An 18,862-nucleotide genomic window follows, 5' to 3' on the forward strand; every position below is an offset into this window, starting at 1 on the left:
ACTCATAAGAGCCAGAAGTGCCCATCTCTTCCCAATTCTGCTTACAGTGACTTCACACTGAACCAGTCATCATGGGAGTATTTACATCATGAAAGTCAACAAACTTTACAAATCAGAGTCTTTTGTTTTTTGTTTTCTCCTCGAGAGCTGGTCTACCAGCACATCACTGGCCTTACTGTTCATTGTAAGGACTCTGGCTTCACTCTGGGACAGAGAGGAGTAATCTGAAGGGTTTGAGTAAAAGAATGACATCAAATGACTTAAAAGAAGTGTCCTGACTTTGGTGTCAAGAATAAAGGGTCCTAAGGACACACTGAAGGGACAGTTATGACTAGAGGGACTGTTATGGCAGTTATGACCGGGGTGTCCCCATTCCTCATTTCTTACTGCCTTGAACATAATGCCCAGGGCTGCATCAGCCATCTCTATCAGGAAAGATCATGAAAATCACAGAGATGCCAGCTTTCAAGGTGTCAAGCTGCTGAATCAATGCCAAGGCTACCTAGCTCCCTGTTTCTTGTTATGTGATAAAAATAAAACCCATTGTTTTCATCTCTGATGGTCAGGTCTTCCACTACTTGCAAGTGAAGACATGTCCTAAAGAGATTCCTAGCTGAAATACGTGGTGACTGAAATAAGAAGTGGCAAGGCCTTCCTTCCCTCTTCTACTCTTCATCCACAATTTCCCAACCACCTCGATGTACACTGTAGTCACATTTTACCTTCACACATGCACACACACACACGGATGGCCAATAGAAGAAATGGAAGACCTCAGACACCCACCTCTTCCCTGTTGGGCGCATCAGGAGGAGCAGTGGCTGCCACCGCCAACAGCTTGATGGGAGTCGTGGTATCACTGAAAACATCTGACACCTCCTGAGTCATGGCCTCCTGCATCCGGGCTTTCAGATCCTTAAAAACATTGTTTACAAATGAAATTCTCCGTAAATATCCAAAAAGCACATCTGCCACTGTCTTCTCTTCCCATTCATTCCTTCAGTGTTTCTTTCAATGTCATCAACTGTGAGTATCAACCATGTGCAAAGCACTGAGCTAGCATAAAACAGGTATAAGAAGTGAATCTTACCCTCTAAGCAATTAAGGACATAACCCACATTGCTCTAGAGACTGTTCCACCCAAGTAAGAAATCTTATTTCATTTCTTGATGGCCTCTAAGAAATAATACTAAGAATCACAGGGTTGAGCCCAAAGAAGACCATGAGATGAGATAATCCCTCACCAGTCCCAATGCTGGAGGGGCCTGACATGATCTCAGTAACTGTAAGATACTGTGGATACAGTGCCAAATTTCTAAGTAATTTCTTATATTTAGAAGAAAGAAATCAATAATGGATTTTTTTGGATACATGATATTTCAAATAAATTTCAAGAAAAACTCAATAACCATTATATGTATCCATTTTCTAACATGGATCTAAATAAGAGAATTCTCAGAAGTCATGAAAAAAACTCCTTTTTATAATTCACATTTAGGCCAACCTAAGGTTTTTCTTTGTTTGCTTTTTAGTTGCACCATAAGGCATATGGGACTTCTCTGACCAGGGGAACAAGGGACTGAACCCGTGACCCTTGCAGTGGAAGTGTGGCGTCTTAGCCACTGGACCACCAGGGAAGTTCCAGTCCAAGTCTTAGAACAGATTTATACCCAAAAAAGGTTCAGTCACCTCCACTGTTTCTCAAAGTGGATGGCATGCACTGGCTGGTGATATCTAAGAAGATTTTAGGTGTTATACAGAAAAATGTTTTTATTTTAATAATTGTTTCTTTTACTGAATATTAGAAAAAATATAACCAGCTCATCAAGCTCCTGACTTCAAATTTATTATAAACTTTTCTTTTAAATAAATTTAAGTTTAAAAAAGGAGTCCATTTTAAGAAAAAAAGCTGGCTGACTAAACAAGTGTAAGTGATACGTGGTAGAGCAGATATCAAAGAGCTCTTGTATTTCTTGGGAAACACAATTTTAACTCCTATCACACACTGATAAGCTTTTTCCTAATAAACTCTGGATTTTCTCATATTCTTGATCACATCTTTTTCACTTTCCCTAGACTCAGGAAATTATGTATTTTAAAAACTCTCTCCCTCCCTAGTTTTTCAATTATAGTTAAGCATAAGAAATGCAATGATACACGCTCCCGAGCTCTACCTTTAAGGAGTCTTGGAGCTGAGATGCAAGAGCTCTCGCCTGGGGGCTCTCCCCTTCCCCTCTGGCAGCCAGGTCAGCCAGCTGGGCTGTTAGCTGGTCCACTCGGTCACACTGTGCAAGAAGATCCTGGCGATAAGGCCCCATCATGACATTAGCCAGACGATGTCCTTCGGCCACAAGCCCTCGGATGGCAGCCTGACCTGTACCAGGAGGGAAAACACTGACACTCACAAGGATATGGAGAGGCCAATCACTGTGCCATTCTGGTAAGGATTTCTTTTTTAATAGTAACATTTAGTGGTGTGTTCCTCCCCACCACTAAAAAGACAAAACATTTGAGAAATATAAAAAATGTAAAAAAATATAAACCACCCATAATCCCATCTCTCAGAGACTAATATATTTGAACATTTCCTTCCAGTTTTTTTTAATGCATTGCATGCTCCTCTATATACATACATACATTTCTCTTTTATAAATCTGGGATAAACTATACATTAACTTTTATTCTGTGCTTCTTTTTATTTAACATGAGCATTTTTCTACATCATTAAATATTATTCAAAAATCATGATCTAAAATTTATGTAATATTTTATCATATGAACCTAATTGTTGACAGTTTACTTATTAAATATTTATGTTGTTTATATACATTATTGTAACTCCTTAGAAATATCTCTAATTATTTCTTAGAATAAATTCCTATAAGTCAAAATGCTGAGTCAATGGGTATAAACTTTTTTTAAAGCTCCTGACATATAATAATTCCAAATTGCCATTCAGAAAATTTGTACCAAGTTATTCCTCCACCAGTAAATTATACATCTGCCTGATCAGCCAACACTGGATTAATTAAAATAATTAAAATTTTTCCAATGAATGCAGCAAACAAACTAAATATATCTTTCAGCTTCAACAGGCTTGCTATCATAATATGACCTAAATTCTTATAGTTCTATTCCTAAAATCTCTCAAAAATCAAAATTTTAGGTTATCAATTCTACAGGTGATTGTGTGATACAGGAGACTTCACAACTGAAAATAACGTTGGTAGTTAAGTACCTTTTATTTAGTTTTAAAAATTATATTTAACTGTCAACTTTCTAAGGACTGTAATAACAGAAAGAAATATAATAGAATGAAAGTACACTTAAACTGGAAATAATCAGCTCAAAGTTTCAATTGCAACCTGAGGACTTTTCTATTTGCCTGCAACAAAATAATTTATTTGCTAATACTTTTGATTAAATCAAAGAAATACTACTGGCTACATTCAGAGATGAAGTCCTACTGTGGAATTACTTACTCACCAGTGACTAAAGAGCCCCTCTGTACCTAATCACAGATGACACAGGATCTCTAGCAACAACTTGCTTATCTTCACTGAAATAAGTTTAATGAAGGCTAAGTCCACTAATAGCCTTACCAACTCCCCGGTCATCCACAGTAGGATTATCAATCCACCGCTGCGCTTGCTCAATCTTGCCTTCAAGGTGGACAGCTGCTTTGGCAGGTCTGCTGTTGGCCACAGCCCTGTTTGTTTTAGTCTGTAAATTCTGTAGGGCTGTGGCTACCTGTTTGGCTAATGCTCGGGCCTCTGGGGAATCTCCTTTTCCTCTGCAGAGAAAAAAAGTCACCTTGTCACACCAAGATACTCTTTACATTGAGATGACTAAACTGATAATAGGAATGCTAATGAAATGATAAATTGCTAATGATTATTATTAACTTGACTTGAAAGGAAAGGGATTTATCTATTTGGCCCTTAAATAAGAAATTAATACTATAAATTCTGATTGTTTTTCCTAGTTAAGATAGTTAAATATGAATTTGGTCATTCTGGCTCAACCAAGCTCAACCATTTGGTAAGCTGAGCTCAGTCATCAATAGATTAGCTGACTGATCCTTCCCTCTAGCCTGCCACCTCAAGAGTATGACTCATTCTATAGCTCAAATCCAGTAGGCCATAGAAAAGTAAACCAGGAGAAGTGTACCTGTCTCACTAAGAAAACCGCAAATATTAGCCTACCTGATAGAATGACTAACTTAGATACCATCTTAAGAGCTCCTTTATGATTCTAAATTTTTATACTTTCTCCATTTTTGTAAAGCTGGACAAAAAAGGTAACTGCCCTGTCAGGAAGTTTTATATAAATACATATATTAGATAGATATTATAAGTAATGATGGCATGTGACCAAACATGAAGGTCTGCTGTTATCAGTGTCATCATTAACTCTCTCTTCATTAAGAAACATTAATGAGTGCTTGCTATGAATATGGGCTTGCGTTTAGATCCTGAGAACACAGTTTCCTCTCTGTGTATTTTTGTATATAGTAAAAATGTAAGCAGACTGCACTAACAGGCTAATGTTAATAAACAGATGCCTAAATTTGTCGATATTGTATTTTGCATGTGTGGGTGCTCAGTCGCTTCAGTTGTGTCTGACTCTTTGAGACCCTATGGACTGTAGCCCACCATGCTCCTCTCTCCTTGGGATTCTCCAGGCAAGAATACTAGAGTGGGTTGCCCTGCCATATGCCAGGGCATCTTCCTGACCCAGGAATCGAACCCACGTCTCTTATGTCTCATGCATGGATAGGCGGGTTCTTTAGCACTACCTGGGAAACCCACTGTATTTTACAATTGTCTAGTTATACATTTTCCCACCTACATAATTTAAGATTTGGGGTATAAAGCAGTGACCCCCAATTGATTGAGCTTGATACCAAATCAAATCTTAGCTATTACCTAAGCTGCTCTCTATCACCACAACCTCCTGCCTAAAGTATGTCCACCCTGCTCTCGCTCATTTCTATTTCATGGTCTGAGGCAGGAGTTTGCTTTCTTAGCCAATATTGCTCTCTTAGCCAACGTAAGATTTGAAAGACCTCTAAAGTACCTCTTTGGGAAAAAGGTAGGCACTCTCCCATGGAAGAACAGGAACTGAAACATACAAGTTAAATGAAACACAGAAAAACAGGAACTGAAGCATTCAAGTATCTTAAATCTCTCAAGATACTTGACTATCGTTATCCCTAGAGAAGTGGCTAGAGGATTGAGGTGGGAGAGAGAATCAACTCTTAACTTTTGCTATCGTACACTTTCTTAATGTCCTTTTAGCATGTGATGCAGTTGCTTTCTTAAGACAGAAAAATATCTTTCAAAAGGAGAAAGCAACACCTTTTTTCAATATAATCAAAGTAGGTGCTAAGAAGGTCTTATCCGTCTGATTTTAAAAAAAAAATCTTCAAAAGAAGCTGTGGTGAGAATATCATATTTAAGGATCTTTTATAATTGCTACATAAAAAATACACTGCTTAGGAAGGAAGAAAATATTTTCTTATGTCTCCTCAATCCTACCCCACACACCCCCCTATCTTTTCACAGCTAGCCACAAGTTATTTTCCTCATATGCCTGCAAAACAGAAAAGTCACAAATATGGTGTAGCAGGATATCCTAAGAAATTTAAAAAACAGATCCCAAAAAAGGTGTTCTTAGTATCCTAAATTAATTAATAATTTAAAACCATCTGCCCTTACCATGTCACACAGAATCAATGAGAATACAGGAGAAGAGCATCATATGTGCATTTAACCTATAAAATTTAACTACGTATGTGCTCAGGGGGGAGAAGGGAGGAGGTAAAGCATCATTTAACTGATTAAATACATACTGTCTCCGTAGATCTCCTAATTTAGAAGTCAGAGCAGATATTTCTCCAAGAGAACGCAGAATGTCATCTCTCTCTTTAGGATCATCACATAATTCTGCTATTTTGCGAGCTTCAGCCAAAGCCCCTCGAATCTGTTCTTCTCCTTCTGGTCCACCATTCGGATCTGCAAGCCAATTCTACACACACAGAAACGAAAAAGAAGCACACTGTGATTTACTCATGAACCAATTTTATTCAACTTAACAAGGGCATCAGAAATATTTCAAAAGTAATCACAAGGCATATCAGCAATAATGCTAGTCTTTATTATTTTACATTGGTTCTTGCTAAGGGAAAATCAAATCAATCCATCTTGTTAAAACTGACTTTTTTATTCTCATCAGGATAAAATATCTTCATGAGTTTTATCTTATCTTTGAATTAATCATACCTTATTAATTCTTCAGTTTCTTAAACATTTTTCTTCATGAAATACTTGAAAATCATTTTACAGTAGAGTAGTATCAAAAACTTTTAACCCTTTAACATTGCTATGACCAAATATAGTTGTGAATTCTGAGATGAAGAACAGGTTTAACATACTGCCTGGAGAATCCCAGGGACGGGGGAGCCTGGTGGGCTGCCATCTATGGGGTCGCACAGAGGCGGACACTACTGAAGCGACTTAGCAGCAGCAGCAATCTCCATCAGGAACTAGGAGAATGGTACTCAGAACACTTATTTCTAACTAACTGAAGTATTCGAACTTAAGATCTCCATTTCAAAATATAGATAAACATTAGTCTTAAGCCTGTGGTAGTAGGAACCATTTTAACAATGACAGCTGCTGGGAATCAGTCACCACTTAGAAACACCCATTATCCACCCACAGAAAATCGGGAGGAGGGAGACATAGGATATTTATAGAACATTTCTCTTTGTCTTTTATTTCCCACCCCTCCTGAAAATCACCATCGCTACCTGAGCAGCATCGATCTTCTTTGCAATGCTCTGCTTTGAGTTGGTCATGGCTTCCAGCTTGCGGGCTGCATTTTCCACTTTTGCTGTGAGCACATCCAGACCCTGAGACACTTGCTGGGCTTTCTGCATGGCCACGGGTGAGGCTCCTTGTCCTCTACTCAAACAGACAGATGTGTTGCTGTTGTACTCTCTCAAAATCTTAATGGCAAAATACTACTAAAAGCATAGTGTATATCATTTTGCATATTTGTCCTTTTTCCTTTCCTCCACTAAATCTGGGATAACACAAGGAAACAGAGAGAAACAAAGCAAAACATCCAAACCATCTTAAAACCAGTAGCAGGGACTTTTCTGGCAGTTCAGTGGTTAAGACTCTGAGTTTCCACTACAACGAGCATGAGTTCGATCCCTGGTTGAATTATTAAGACCCTACATGTTGTGCAGCATGATCAAAACAAAACAAAAAAGAAAACAACAATATCATACAGAAGCTTTAAGGAACTGAATAACCACTTTAAGACTAGACCTGCAAATTTTGATAATTATAATTTTCCTCTTGGTGATTACATAACCAAACCTAATCTTAAGAGGGGCAAACCCACTTGTGATCTTATTGCTATGGAGGGTTTGTTACCATAGTAGGTATGCTTTAGAAATAAACAGCCCATTAGATTGTCTTATTTATGGGCAAATATACATTGAAAATGTTTCAGGAGGCAGCATGCATGGTGTTACTGAAAGCACACCGCACCAGGACCACGGAGATCTGTGTTCAAATCCTGGCTCCTGTACCTGTGGAACCTTATGTTTAACTTCTTTGGGCTTCAATGAAGAGTGGGTAGGTAACAATACTTGCCCTGCTTATCAAACAGAGTGGTGCCACACAAAAAGAAATAGTTGAAAACAGTTTGGCAATAAACCAATACACATATATAACTATTATTACTACAGAATTGACATTATCATAACCTAATGGTAATCTTAAATATCGACCTTCCATCCCTATGCATCCTGTACGTATCAAAAGCAGTTAGTACTGAGGGAAAGGGCACAGAGTGACAAGTTCTCGCCAAGTTCCTAAATAACTAATTTCTTTATTTTCCTTTCTCAGAAGTAGTATGCTGCTACTACAAAAAATGATGTGAGTTAGTGGAAACTTATTTTCCCTTTGTAAGAGACTTCCCAAGTCATAAGAAAGTATGATACGCCATCTTTTTATATTCATATTTTTTAGTCTACCCAGCCTGGTAAATTCAATGATAGTGAGCAACAACTCCATCATTTGGTCCAATAGCATGGCTAATCATAACCCAAGCTTCTGATTTTAGGATAACCTCCAAACATCTTTGCTTCCTTTAATGATAGTATGGATTACAGACTTATCATTCATCTATCTAACCTCTTTTTTAAACTTATGTTTCTCATGTACACCAATATTTGAGGTAGTGAACTCAATAATATTTATTGCCAATAATATTTGTATATAAATATATACACGTTTTACTTATGCTTGACACCTCCATTATATGGCAAAGGATCTGAGACTTTTGGAAAGATACTTTTTATGTTTTAATTTGCTTTTTTCTTTCAAATCTAATAATTCATGATGAGGAACCTTGTTTGTGTAAGAGTCCAACTGTGAAAAAGTAAAAATATTTACGGGCTACATAATTTTTCATTCAAAAGAAAAAGCTTATTGAGTCCCATGGAGAGGAAAATATACATTTACAATCCTAGGTGACTGAATAAAAGAATACTAAAGAGGAAACTGTTATTGAGTTTCAGCCGCTAAACTGTTAGAAAGTTAGGCATATCCAAGAAAGGATAACAGGGAGACAGCTTTGCACTCTTTCATTGTGAAAGGAGATTGCAGGCGCCAGTGTGAAGCAGACTCACTGGGGCTCCTCACTGCTTCAGCCTTTTCTCTTTATAGATTTATGGTCGATCCTGTACAGAAACTACCTCATTCTCTCGTTCAGATTCATCTTTCTCTAAATACATATAACTGTGTACTTGAGAATTCCAACTGAAAGCTGTCTACCACACTGTGAAAAGGCTGCAGACAAAAGAGGCAGCAGAGAGAAATTAGAAGAGCCGAGAGAAATTAGAAGTGCCAAGAGAAATTAGAAGAGCCAAGAATCTTGTCAAAAAGGCATTGGCATTTCTCCGAATGGGAACAGGACTTCTTTTTGTCCTTTCTGCAAAGTTTCTGTCAGGCTCATGACAGAGGAGACTGCTTCACAGCAGGAAAAAAGGTCCACTGCACTCAATGAGATCACATTTATTTATGCAGTTTCTTCTTTCCTTCAAGGTAAAGACTCTTACCCTGAAGCCCATGGAGCTTCCAGGGCTACAGTGAATCCATGAACTTCTGGAAATTACACATAATATTGTATAAGCATGTTTATATGCATCTTTTTTAGGTAGAGATTGATAGTCTTCATCAAATTATAAAAATGACCTGGGTCCAAAACAGGTTAGGAACCGTATTTAGGACTTCCCTGGTCGTCCAGTGGTTAAGACTCTGTAATGCAGGGGACACAGGTTCAATCCCTCATTGGGAAATGAAGATCCCACATGCCACATGGCATGGCCAAAGAAAAAAAATAACTATATTCTGGATTCCATTATGTTAATACATTTGAGGCCATGTGTAATGGTGTGCAACACATCAAGGAGTGTTCCTGAGGTCTTAGTTTGTAGGTAATTCCAATTACCTCGAGATGTATCATGACCATCTTGAAGCAAAATTAAACTCTATCTATACCTCAATTTTCTCAATATCCATAGTATAAAATTTCATAAAAATTGAAGATCTTTTAGAACTTCATTAACTATATGTATGAGTTCCAAACAAACCTATTATACTGAGTTTTCTTATCAGCAAACTAAACACAGTTTGGAGGAATGGAGTTGGATTCTAAAAGCCAAAACTTGAAGTGGCTAAGAGATAGATAAAAGAATTATAAAACTAAATGAATAATAATCAAATAGAAACTCAACAGAGCCTAGATATGACCAACACAGAGGATAATCTATTTAACTGATTTTTTAAATTCCAATTTATGTTTCTTTTTCTCTCCATCATCCTTCATAAAAGACATCTATCCACTATACCTTGTTTTTCATAAGCCTATGACTAGAAACTATAAAAACATATTTCTGTTTCAACTTCAACTTTACTACAAGGTATCTACATATTTTAAAAGTTCATCAAAAGGAAAATTCACTCCAATTCCAACACAGAATGTAATACCTATGTTATCTATTAGCCAAAGAGAACTCAGTAAAATTCACAGAAACTTGCTTCTGAATCACTCCATCAGAAGCAAGATCCCAATTGTTACCACCAGTGCTCTGGTGAGAGCAGAGGAACTTTACCTGGCTCGGAGGTCAGCCACTTGGTCAGTCATCTGCCCTAGCATTTTGCAGGTTCCCAGGATCTCCCTGCGTTCTTTGCCTGCACAGAGTTCACCAACTTTTCCAGCTTCATCTAAGATCTGCCTGATGGCCTGTTCACCAGCATCACCTAAAATAAAGAGATATTCAAGGGAGTACCCTGGTAGCCTAGGGGTTAGGATGTTGGGCTTTCTCTGCCATGGCCTGAGTTCAACCCCTGGCTGGGGAACTGAGATCCCACAAGCCAGGGGCAGCCAGAAAAAAAAAAAGAGAGAGAGAGATTCAATATCTATATTATAGATCTATTAATTATTTAGAGAGGATGCTTTACAAGTCATTTCATTCATGAAGGAATGGATGATTTTAAATGACTAGTGAATAGAAGGCAATACATCTGATAGTTAATAGCCAAGCAGTGCCCTTAAACCGTAGGGTGAGGTTTCAACCACAGAGACTGCTGAAAAAGATCCTTGGAACCATAAACAGCTGGAGATAATAAGCAGCTTGTGGTAAGCATATGGATGAGATGAAAGTAGGCTCTAACAATTTAATAGTACTTAACACCTCCAAACTCTATTAGGCTTTATACATTCATTCAAATATTAATCTAAAACTGAATAAATATTAGATTAGAAAATCCATAAAGCCTAGCTCAATAACCTATTTGGGTCTTATCTTTATATAAGTCAACTTTGCTTCCCAATTCTTATTAGCATCATCATTTCATCTGCTTAATTAAGTATTCTGTTGGCATAAATGGAAATCTGCCCAATGGGAACTAGAAGAGAAGAGCTTTTATTCAAAATAATTACCTTTCTGATTCAGGGAAAGGGTGAACCAATAATCTGGCAAAGAATGCCCAGTTCACTTTGGTTTATTCCTCTGTGATGAGAGGTAATTAATTCATGCCCTTCATCCTTTAGAGGACCAGAAATGCTTCAATTAGTCAAAACTATCAGAGAATGGCATATGCCCCTAAATGTTGCAGTAGTTATCTCAGAATTATGAGACTATGAAATAAATTCTTTTTTTTTTTTCTTTCTGCCTGCTTTTTGATGTATCTATCAGAAAAGTAAAACCAGAGGGTTACCTGGGGAGGCATTGGGATCACGGAGCCAACCTTTAGCCTGGTTCAGTTTGGAGTCTATGGAGGCCAGTGCTCTCTTCATGGCTTCAGTGTCCTTTTGAAGAAAAGTATAAATTATTTTCTTTGCAAAAACTGAAATACCATGATACAAAGTAAGACAGAGAAGAAGTTACACTATTAACATACAATAGCTACAGTAGTCCTACAACAGCCTTAAAAATATTCTCATCACACCATAACGCTTATTTCTGTCAAAATGCAACATCTTGCATGCAAACCTTCAGTTAATTCTATCTTCTGGTCTCCCTATTGCTAAACTATGAAAACTGGTAAAACTGCTCAAGTCAAAGCAGTTTTATATCATTAGCAAGAAAAAGCCCTTTTGTCACATGCCTCATTATCAGCCTTTCTACTAGTCAACATTCATATACTGCAGCCCTGCCAAAGCCTTCCTGGCTTCAGAGAAGCCTCATTAGGATGTGGTGCCACAAATCACAGTTTCTCTTACATCTTGTTTTGAAATATACACACTGGATGATATTTCACTATGTTTAATTAACCCAAGGAACCTGAAATTACTGGTTAGAAGAAAACTGAACATTTTAATCTAGCAATTTAGTTTTAATTCCACAAATAAACCACTGAATGTATCACAAGAAAATACATTCAGCCTTCTCTGCCACTCCTCATCCTTAGTTCCGTTACCATCCCTAACCTGGAAGAAGAGGCAGGATAGAATAAGGGGGTCTCAATCTATTGTTTACAATCAGGATTCATAGTGACTAGCATAAAACCTCCCAGGATATAGCATGAGAAGTCTAAACAGACTAATCACTTTTAAAATATACACATATTTTAATAGGGTTTTTTAAGTAAATAAAAATACAGAAAACAATATAACAAATATGTATGAACCCATTCTCACAACTGAATGACTGGCCATCTCTTAAGTCTCTAACATCTTAAAAGTCAGTCTCTCTCTCTGTTATTAACACTCAGGGAACTGGCTGTTACAGAGTCCATCCATCAAAGTACAGAGTTACCCTCTGAAACTCTATGGAATGTCTTAAATCCCCACCTCTTTTCAATTTCCACTGATGTAAATTTGGGTTCTTAAAGGTGTGGTGCCACCAGTTTTCCACTTGGGGGCACTAAGAGCACCCCACTTTAAACGCAAACAAAACCCAGCACTAGCACCAGTAAGTATAGGGAGCATTCATAATTAGGCTTAGAGTTTCAGCAGAACTGACCCCAGCTTTTCCAAAGTACTCAGTCAAAGTATAGAACTCACAGCTTTAGACTCCCTCTTTCCCCATCTAAACAGAAACAGACTGTTCTCCTGTTATAAACTTGTCTACTTCAAGGCTCTAAAAAACACATTCTCATCCACAGCAACTAAAAAGAAGTGAACTAAATTACTGAAAAAAATGGAAATAAAATAGTTTTATTATTGAGGTGTATGAAATTATGATAGCTACCTATCAATAAAAGTCTGAGTTGTAGGAGGATCTATTTTTAAATCCATTTGTATTTAGTGCAAGTAGACAAGTGGCATTTAAGTGCTTTGATTCTCAAATATTTGTTCCTCCTCCATCTTGTTCTAATTACTCTGTACAGCAAACCTTGCCTTCAAAAGTCAACTTTAGTTTAATTCCAAATTAGCAAGACCCAAATTAATATCGTTTTAAAGAAAGCCTCAGGCAATACCCAACCTCCGAGCTGGATAGCCTTCAGGGTCTAATACTAGTTATAGGACTTTGTCTAGATATGGATTTTTTAAAAATTCACAATCTCTCACCTAGGAAATACTGTGCACATGCTGAAGAGGAGAAACTGAAATCATGTAAAAACACTTAATTTAAAACCTCTTAATAACTATTTCTCTGATACACATATATATTTAGTGAAAAATTCAATAGATATTTATTATATTTCAAAATCTAAATTTAAGAGGAAACAAAGATCAGAAATTTTCTAGTGTCTACTCTAGCATTAACAGCTATTAGTTAGGAAACTAACCTTAATTGAGCATTTCTTGCATGTTAGGTTCTACTTTAGCCATTTTTTCCCTCATTGCTTCATTTAACTTCAATTTTAAATTAAGGGGCTCAGTCCTAGAAGCCCCATTTGATCTCAAATCTCATTATTTTCTGATGGATGAAATTCAAGAATTTTTTTTTCTTTTACCAAAGAGAGTTGTCAAAGATTCCACTAACCTTTTACAGTAGTCAGCAAATCTTTTGCTTTGCCAGTTTGGATTGGTTAATACAGTCACTGCCCAGAAAATTAGCTCTATAAATCAAATTCATAATTCTTACTAACCTAAATAACTGCCTTTACTCACCACTGCCCAAAAATGATTTGAAACACAATAGAAAAACCGGTTTTGCTCAGCATTCAGTATCCTCAAAAGTCACTGTTTTTTCTCTCCCTAATAAAGCATGGCTACCACAATTCAAGGAAAGAATCCAACTCTAAGGATGTGACTAATTTGGTCCTGAGAAGATATGACAATATGAAGAAGTTAACATTATTTCTTATAATTACTATCATTTTCTCTTAAAAAGAATCAGTGGCAAATATGCAATGAAGATGCATTTTTAAACTGGGAAATTCAATTAGTTAGCAAAAATTTTAACAGAATCAATTTTAGACAATTTTGGAGATTTAAAACTGGGAGGGCCACATTAAATCCTTTCTGGAATAAGACAAGTTGTAAATAATCATTTAAACATAGAACATTTAAATGTCATATCTATTGGGTTGACCAAGAAGTTTGTTCGAGTCCCCAACAAACTTTTTGACCAACCACATTAAAAGCAAAAATGTCTATAGGAACATAAATTGTGGTGTCCTAGGAATGTCGTAAGAATTTCTTTTGAAGGGGAGTGTTTATTATGGAAGTAACAGAATTCTGACATAAGCAACAATAGAAGTATACTAACACTAGATATAATATAAACAAATTCAACTAGGACTAAGAAGCAATTTTGAGATATTTATAAAGGATGAAAATAACCATAACTCTGTGGCCAACTACATTATGTACCACAGAGCTTTTAGTTAAACCTTGCCATGTAGGTCTAAGTACCCAGAGTACACTATGGGTATGAAACACAAGAGAAAAAAACTGCACCTTCACTAAGTACTTTTCTCTATAATATCTCAAATTTGGGAAAGAGAAAAGTCTTCACCAACCTATTCTCTGTTTATTGTTGTTGTTGGGTTTTGTTGTGTGTTTTTTTTTAGTGAATATAAAAAAGATCAGATATAGTTGTGCAGCTCTGGGGACAGCTGGCAGGGTTCTGGCCCCTCTTGCTCTGGTTCCTTTTATTGTAAAACTCGTAGGAGTTCAGGTTTTAAATGAAGAAACACAGTTCCTTGAAACTCCGCCACACATACTGAAAGTCAGAAGGACAACCTAAAAGACTTCTTTTTCCACGCTTTTCCAGGAACTGAAACACTTCTGAAATTTAATACATAGTTAGACCTAAAGAACATTGAATAATATTCTAAGAATCACTGAGTTTCTCCCACAAACAGTCAAGAGGAAGTGTGGTAGGAAAGGTGAGCTCCTGCAATCCCATGCTCTTGAAAATTTTAAATATGTGACTAAGGACCCCCTCTCATTCACTGCCCAACCTACTCTCCTTTTTCCACTAACACCTCCTGTCCCCACCCTTCCCACTCCATTCCATTTCTGACCACATTTCTAACTCCAAATCCATATTTTAAACAAAGATGTTTTTGGAAAGTTAAATTGGGCAGTAACACAAAATCTTGTAAACTACATTTAACCAAGGAGAGAAAGTTGTCTAGCCCTGAACCTCCAGGCAAGCCTCCCAGGCATCAGTTCCCCATTTCTAAGAATACCTTCTCAGTGCTACAATTCTGCACCACCTATGTGAACACAATCAGTTGTATCTACTAAAAGATCACTTGGATCAGAAGGGAAATGTCAATTTAACATGGTGGGCTTTTCTCCTTTGGTTGGGGGAGGGGGTAAGATATATAAACGCTTAAATTAACTATTTATCTCAGACTCTAAGAGATAAATCCTTTGTTGTGTTAGCTGCATACTAGAATACTAATATTGCATCACATTAAAAGACTCATAAAAAGCTCATAGATAACCTTATTTTTTCAAAATTGAAATAAAAATCAACACTTAAACCCCAATGGTCTGCAGTAAGGGAAAGTGTTATAGAATCACAGGTTCTAAGCAGTATTTCCTTCTTTGGTACTCTAATCTGCACAAAGACATCTGAGTCACTCACTACATTTACCCACCACCAACCTAGGCCCACAGTGGGAGGAGATATACCACAGGGACAAATTCTGAATAACTGACTCAGGGTGCAGTTACAGGAACACCTCATAGGGTACAAAAATTCTCAGTAATGAAACGTTTTTAAATTTTTTCTCATTTCCTCTTTATTCTCAACATGCATCAAAATACAAGTAATATAAACACGAAAAAAGATTATTATATATTGCTAAATTTACAAAGGGTAAAATGTGAATTCTGTTTAATCCCTAAATTTTTTTGTCTCATGATGTATTCTCAGGAAAAATGCTAAACTAGTTTTTAAAAATCATTATAAGATGATTATTGATTTAAGGGGGGAGAACTTTTATTTTCAAAATAAAAGGAAGGATTTTAAGTCAAAATACTTTTAAATTTGTAAATCTGCCATCTGAATGTAGGTATAAAACATAAAATAGTCAGCTATTGCATTGCCTCTTTAAAATCTTAATTTATTCGGCAAGACGCACTTTTACCAAGAATTTTTTCCACTTACTTTCTTCCCCCACTTTTCTAGAGGAATCATCACTTTCCAGGAGAAAACTGCACCAATGGGGAGGCATGAAACAAGTATGGTAAGACAAAGTTAATTCTTTATTGGTAAGGGGTGAGAGGAGGTAAAAATATTGCATGTATTAAACAGAATGGGAACCCAGGGGTCACAGACAGACACAGGGTCTGATTAATTCACTGCTTTCAAGTGAGCAATGAAAGATGCATAATGCTACTGAACTGAAAAATAACTAAAATCCTAGTTACCAACTTCCATTTTCAGGGTAAAATTTTTTTCTAAATATTCTTGCCACTCATAAAAACAATTACTCTTAGCAGGTAAGGGAGATAGAGTGGAAAGGGATTGGGATGAGAGTTAGCTATGTCATATATATCTTTTTACAGCATTTTGACTTTTGAATCAGGTAAATGTATAACAAAAGCAAAAGGAAGTTTAAAAATAAATATTCATTGCTCATTCTGATGTCATTTTGTACTTAAGCTTCTTTTGGCTGAGCTAATTTTATTTATTTCCTTTAATTCTGATAGTTTTACAGTATCCTAACAGTCTGATTCCTTCCAGATCAGCATAAAACTGAGATGGCTATTAGACTGTGACACAGTGGGGACCAGGTCTATTTCCCTTGTATGTGCCCCCAAGTGCCTAATCTTCCTCCTGAAAACCTCAACTGACCACAGTTTTGGTTTTGGTCTTTAAAGAAGCAGCTCTCAAATTTTCACAAAGTAAAGCTCAATGACTTATTCTAATTGATGGATGACTTTTCCCCTCTGAAAATAGAAACATGACGGTTGTAGTGCCTGCTCCTCATTTTTTACTATTTCTCATCTGCTAGAAGCAAAGGGAAGAGAATAAGGAAAGAGATTAGGTTAGGGGAACATGAGGTCATAGAGAACGATGGCTGATTCACAGCTCACACAGCAGAACATGCAGTGAGCCAGGGACTGAAGTTAGGAAAAACTTTAGGTACACCTGACTTTTTCCTTTTGATTCTGCAGGCTTGGATTACTGTGAAGGACAGGTGCCTCATTGAGACTGTCTAGCCTACCTATTTTCATTATGGCTTAAAACCTCAATGATGCATCTCCAAAAGCCAAGCTCCAGAGCCTGCAAAGGAAACTGGCATGAGAGACAAATACAGAGATGGCATCAGCTGGAAGTTTCCTTTGCTAAGAGCAGGATCCACAGATAACTTAGGGATCACCCACATGGGGAAATCTGCCCCTCAAAAGAAGTCAGTGGGAATGACCAGGTCAAAGCAGTTCCCAGGAGCCTGCTCAAAGAGAGGAATTGTTTAGTTGCTCAGTCGTGTCCGACTCTTTGTGACACCATGGATTATGGCCCATCAGGCTCTTCTGTCCGTGAGATTTCCCAGGCAAGAATATTGGAGTGGATTGCCATTTCCTTCAGGAGATCCTCCATCTCCAGGAGATCTTCCCGACCCAGGGACTGAACCCACATCGCCTGCACTGGCAGGGGGATTCTTTACCACTGAGCCACCAGGGAAGCCCCCAAAGAGAGGAAAGCGCCCACCAAATATAGAAAGCCTGACATCCCATATTAATGTCTTTCCTCTTGCTTCCCCCCAAAAAACAGCTCCTTTTGAGCTAAACAGTCCGCCCAGCACAGCCCCAAGTCCCATATTAAGTCACATTCTGACGCATAATCGAGCACAGTGCTACACACCGGCACACAGGATAAGGCATGGCACACAGCACAAGAAAACCTCACAGACATGCTTTTTCTTTTTAAGCAAGAAACTAAAAGGCAAGAGAAAGCTTACCTTCTAAACGTGAGAAAAAGAATAAAACAAACAAGAGAACAAAAAAAGATGCATAAAGAAGTCATAACAGGGAAGTAAAAGTTGTCAAACATGCAAAAGCAAAATTAAGTAAAACATCAAAGACTTTATATGATTTTACCATATGGATTTAAAATATAGTCTCAGGACTTGTTCAATAATTTCATGCCTCTGAAAACAAATCCATGGTTAAGATAATCTAACTAATTTCTCCTACACATTTAGTTTAACTTCCTGAGCAACAAAAGAGACAGAATTGGTAATTTTAGGCCCAGCTTCGACCTTAACTTTTAGGTGTCCTAGAGGACAAACAGAGCCCTACTGTACACCCAGTGGAAATCATACAACAAAATCCATTCTGCAGTCTGCTCTCAGACTGCTGGGTGGCCCTGGAGATCACATTTGGGTCCACACGGTAGGGGAAGCTACCCAGCTTCCCAGGTTCCCCCCACTGTCTGCATCTTGGGCTCCTATAAGAGAAGTGTCTCTGTTTCCAGTCACTAAACAGGGAGAAGCAGGCCAGAGCAGCACCTCAAACCCCTGCTGCTGGGGTCTAGGAGGAATCCACCAGCCCTTGTGGAGTCCAACAGGAAATTATAGACCAAGGGGAAAGGGACCCCTCAAACTAACAGACAATGTGAAAACTAATATTTCAGTGAAGCTTTCTTTAGGGAGAATGGAATGATAAAGAGACACACTTAGAAATGCCTATATTTTCCTTTGTAGATTTCTCTGGGTCAAAAGCTGATTAAGAAAAGTTTTCCATAAAATTCAGCTGTAGGCATATTCTGTATCTTACTTAGTAACCTAGCAACAACCACCTACGTGAAAGGCAGGGCTCCTACCCAGGGGAGTATACACCACAGCAGAACTCCTCCACCAACTCAATAAACGAGACTCCAGTTTGAAAGAAAAGCTACACATCTTAGCTTTTAACCAACATT

General features: G+C 37.5%; 1 protein-coding gene across 2 annotated transcripts in view; it reads right to left on the reverse strand.

The window, feature by feature from the left end:
- VCL (vinculin) overlaps positions 1-18,862 on the reverse strand; it is a 112,007-nt gene that overhangs the window by 19,878 nt on the left and 73,267 nt on the right. For both annotated transcript variants that reach the window (XM_005699223.3, XM_018042196.1), the window contains exons 7-13: positions 11,304-11,394; positions 10,196-10,343; positions 6,815-6,968; positions 5,855-6,030; positions 3,603-3,793; positions 2,175-2,374; positions 787-915 (exon numbers count right to left, since the gene is read on the reverse strand). In XM_005699223.3, coding sequence (XP_005699280.1) covers positions 787-915; positions 2,175-2,374; positions 3,603-3,793; positions 5,855-6,030; positions 6,815-6,968; positions 10,196-10,343; positions 11,304-11,394 — 1,089 coding nt within the window. The remainder of the gene's footprint in view (positions 1-786; positions 916-2,174; positions 2,375-3,602; positions 3,794-5,854; positions 6,031-6,814; positions 6,969-10,195; positions 10,344-11,303; positions 11,395-18,862) is intronic.

This window comes from Capra hircus, chromosome 28 (genome assembly GCF_001704415.2).
Source record: "Capra hircus breed San Clemente chromosome 28, ASM170441v1, whole genome shotgun sequence".
In the NCBI taxonomy this organism is placed as follows: domain Eukaryota; kingdom Metazoa; phylum Chordata; class Mammalia; order Artiodactyla; family Bovidae; genus Capra; species Capra hircus.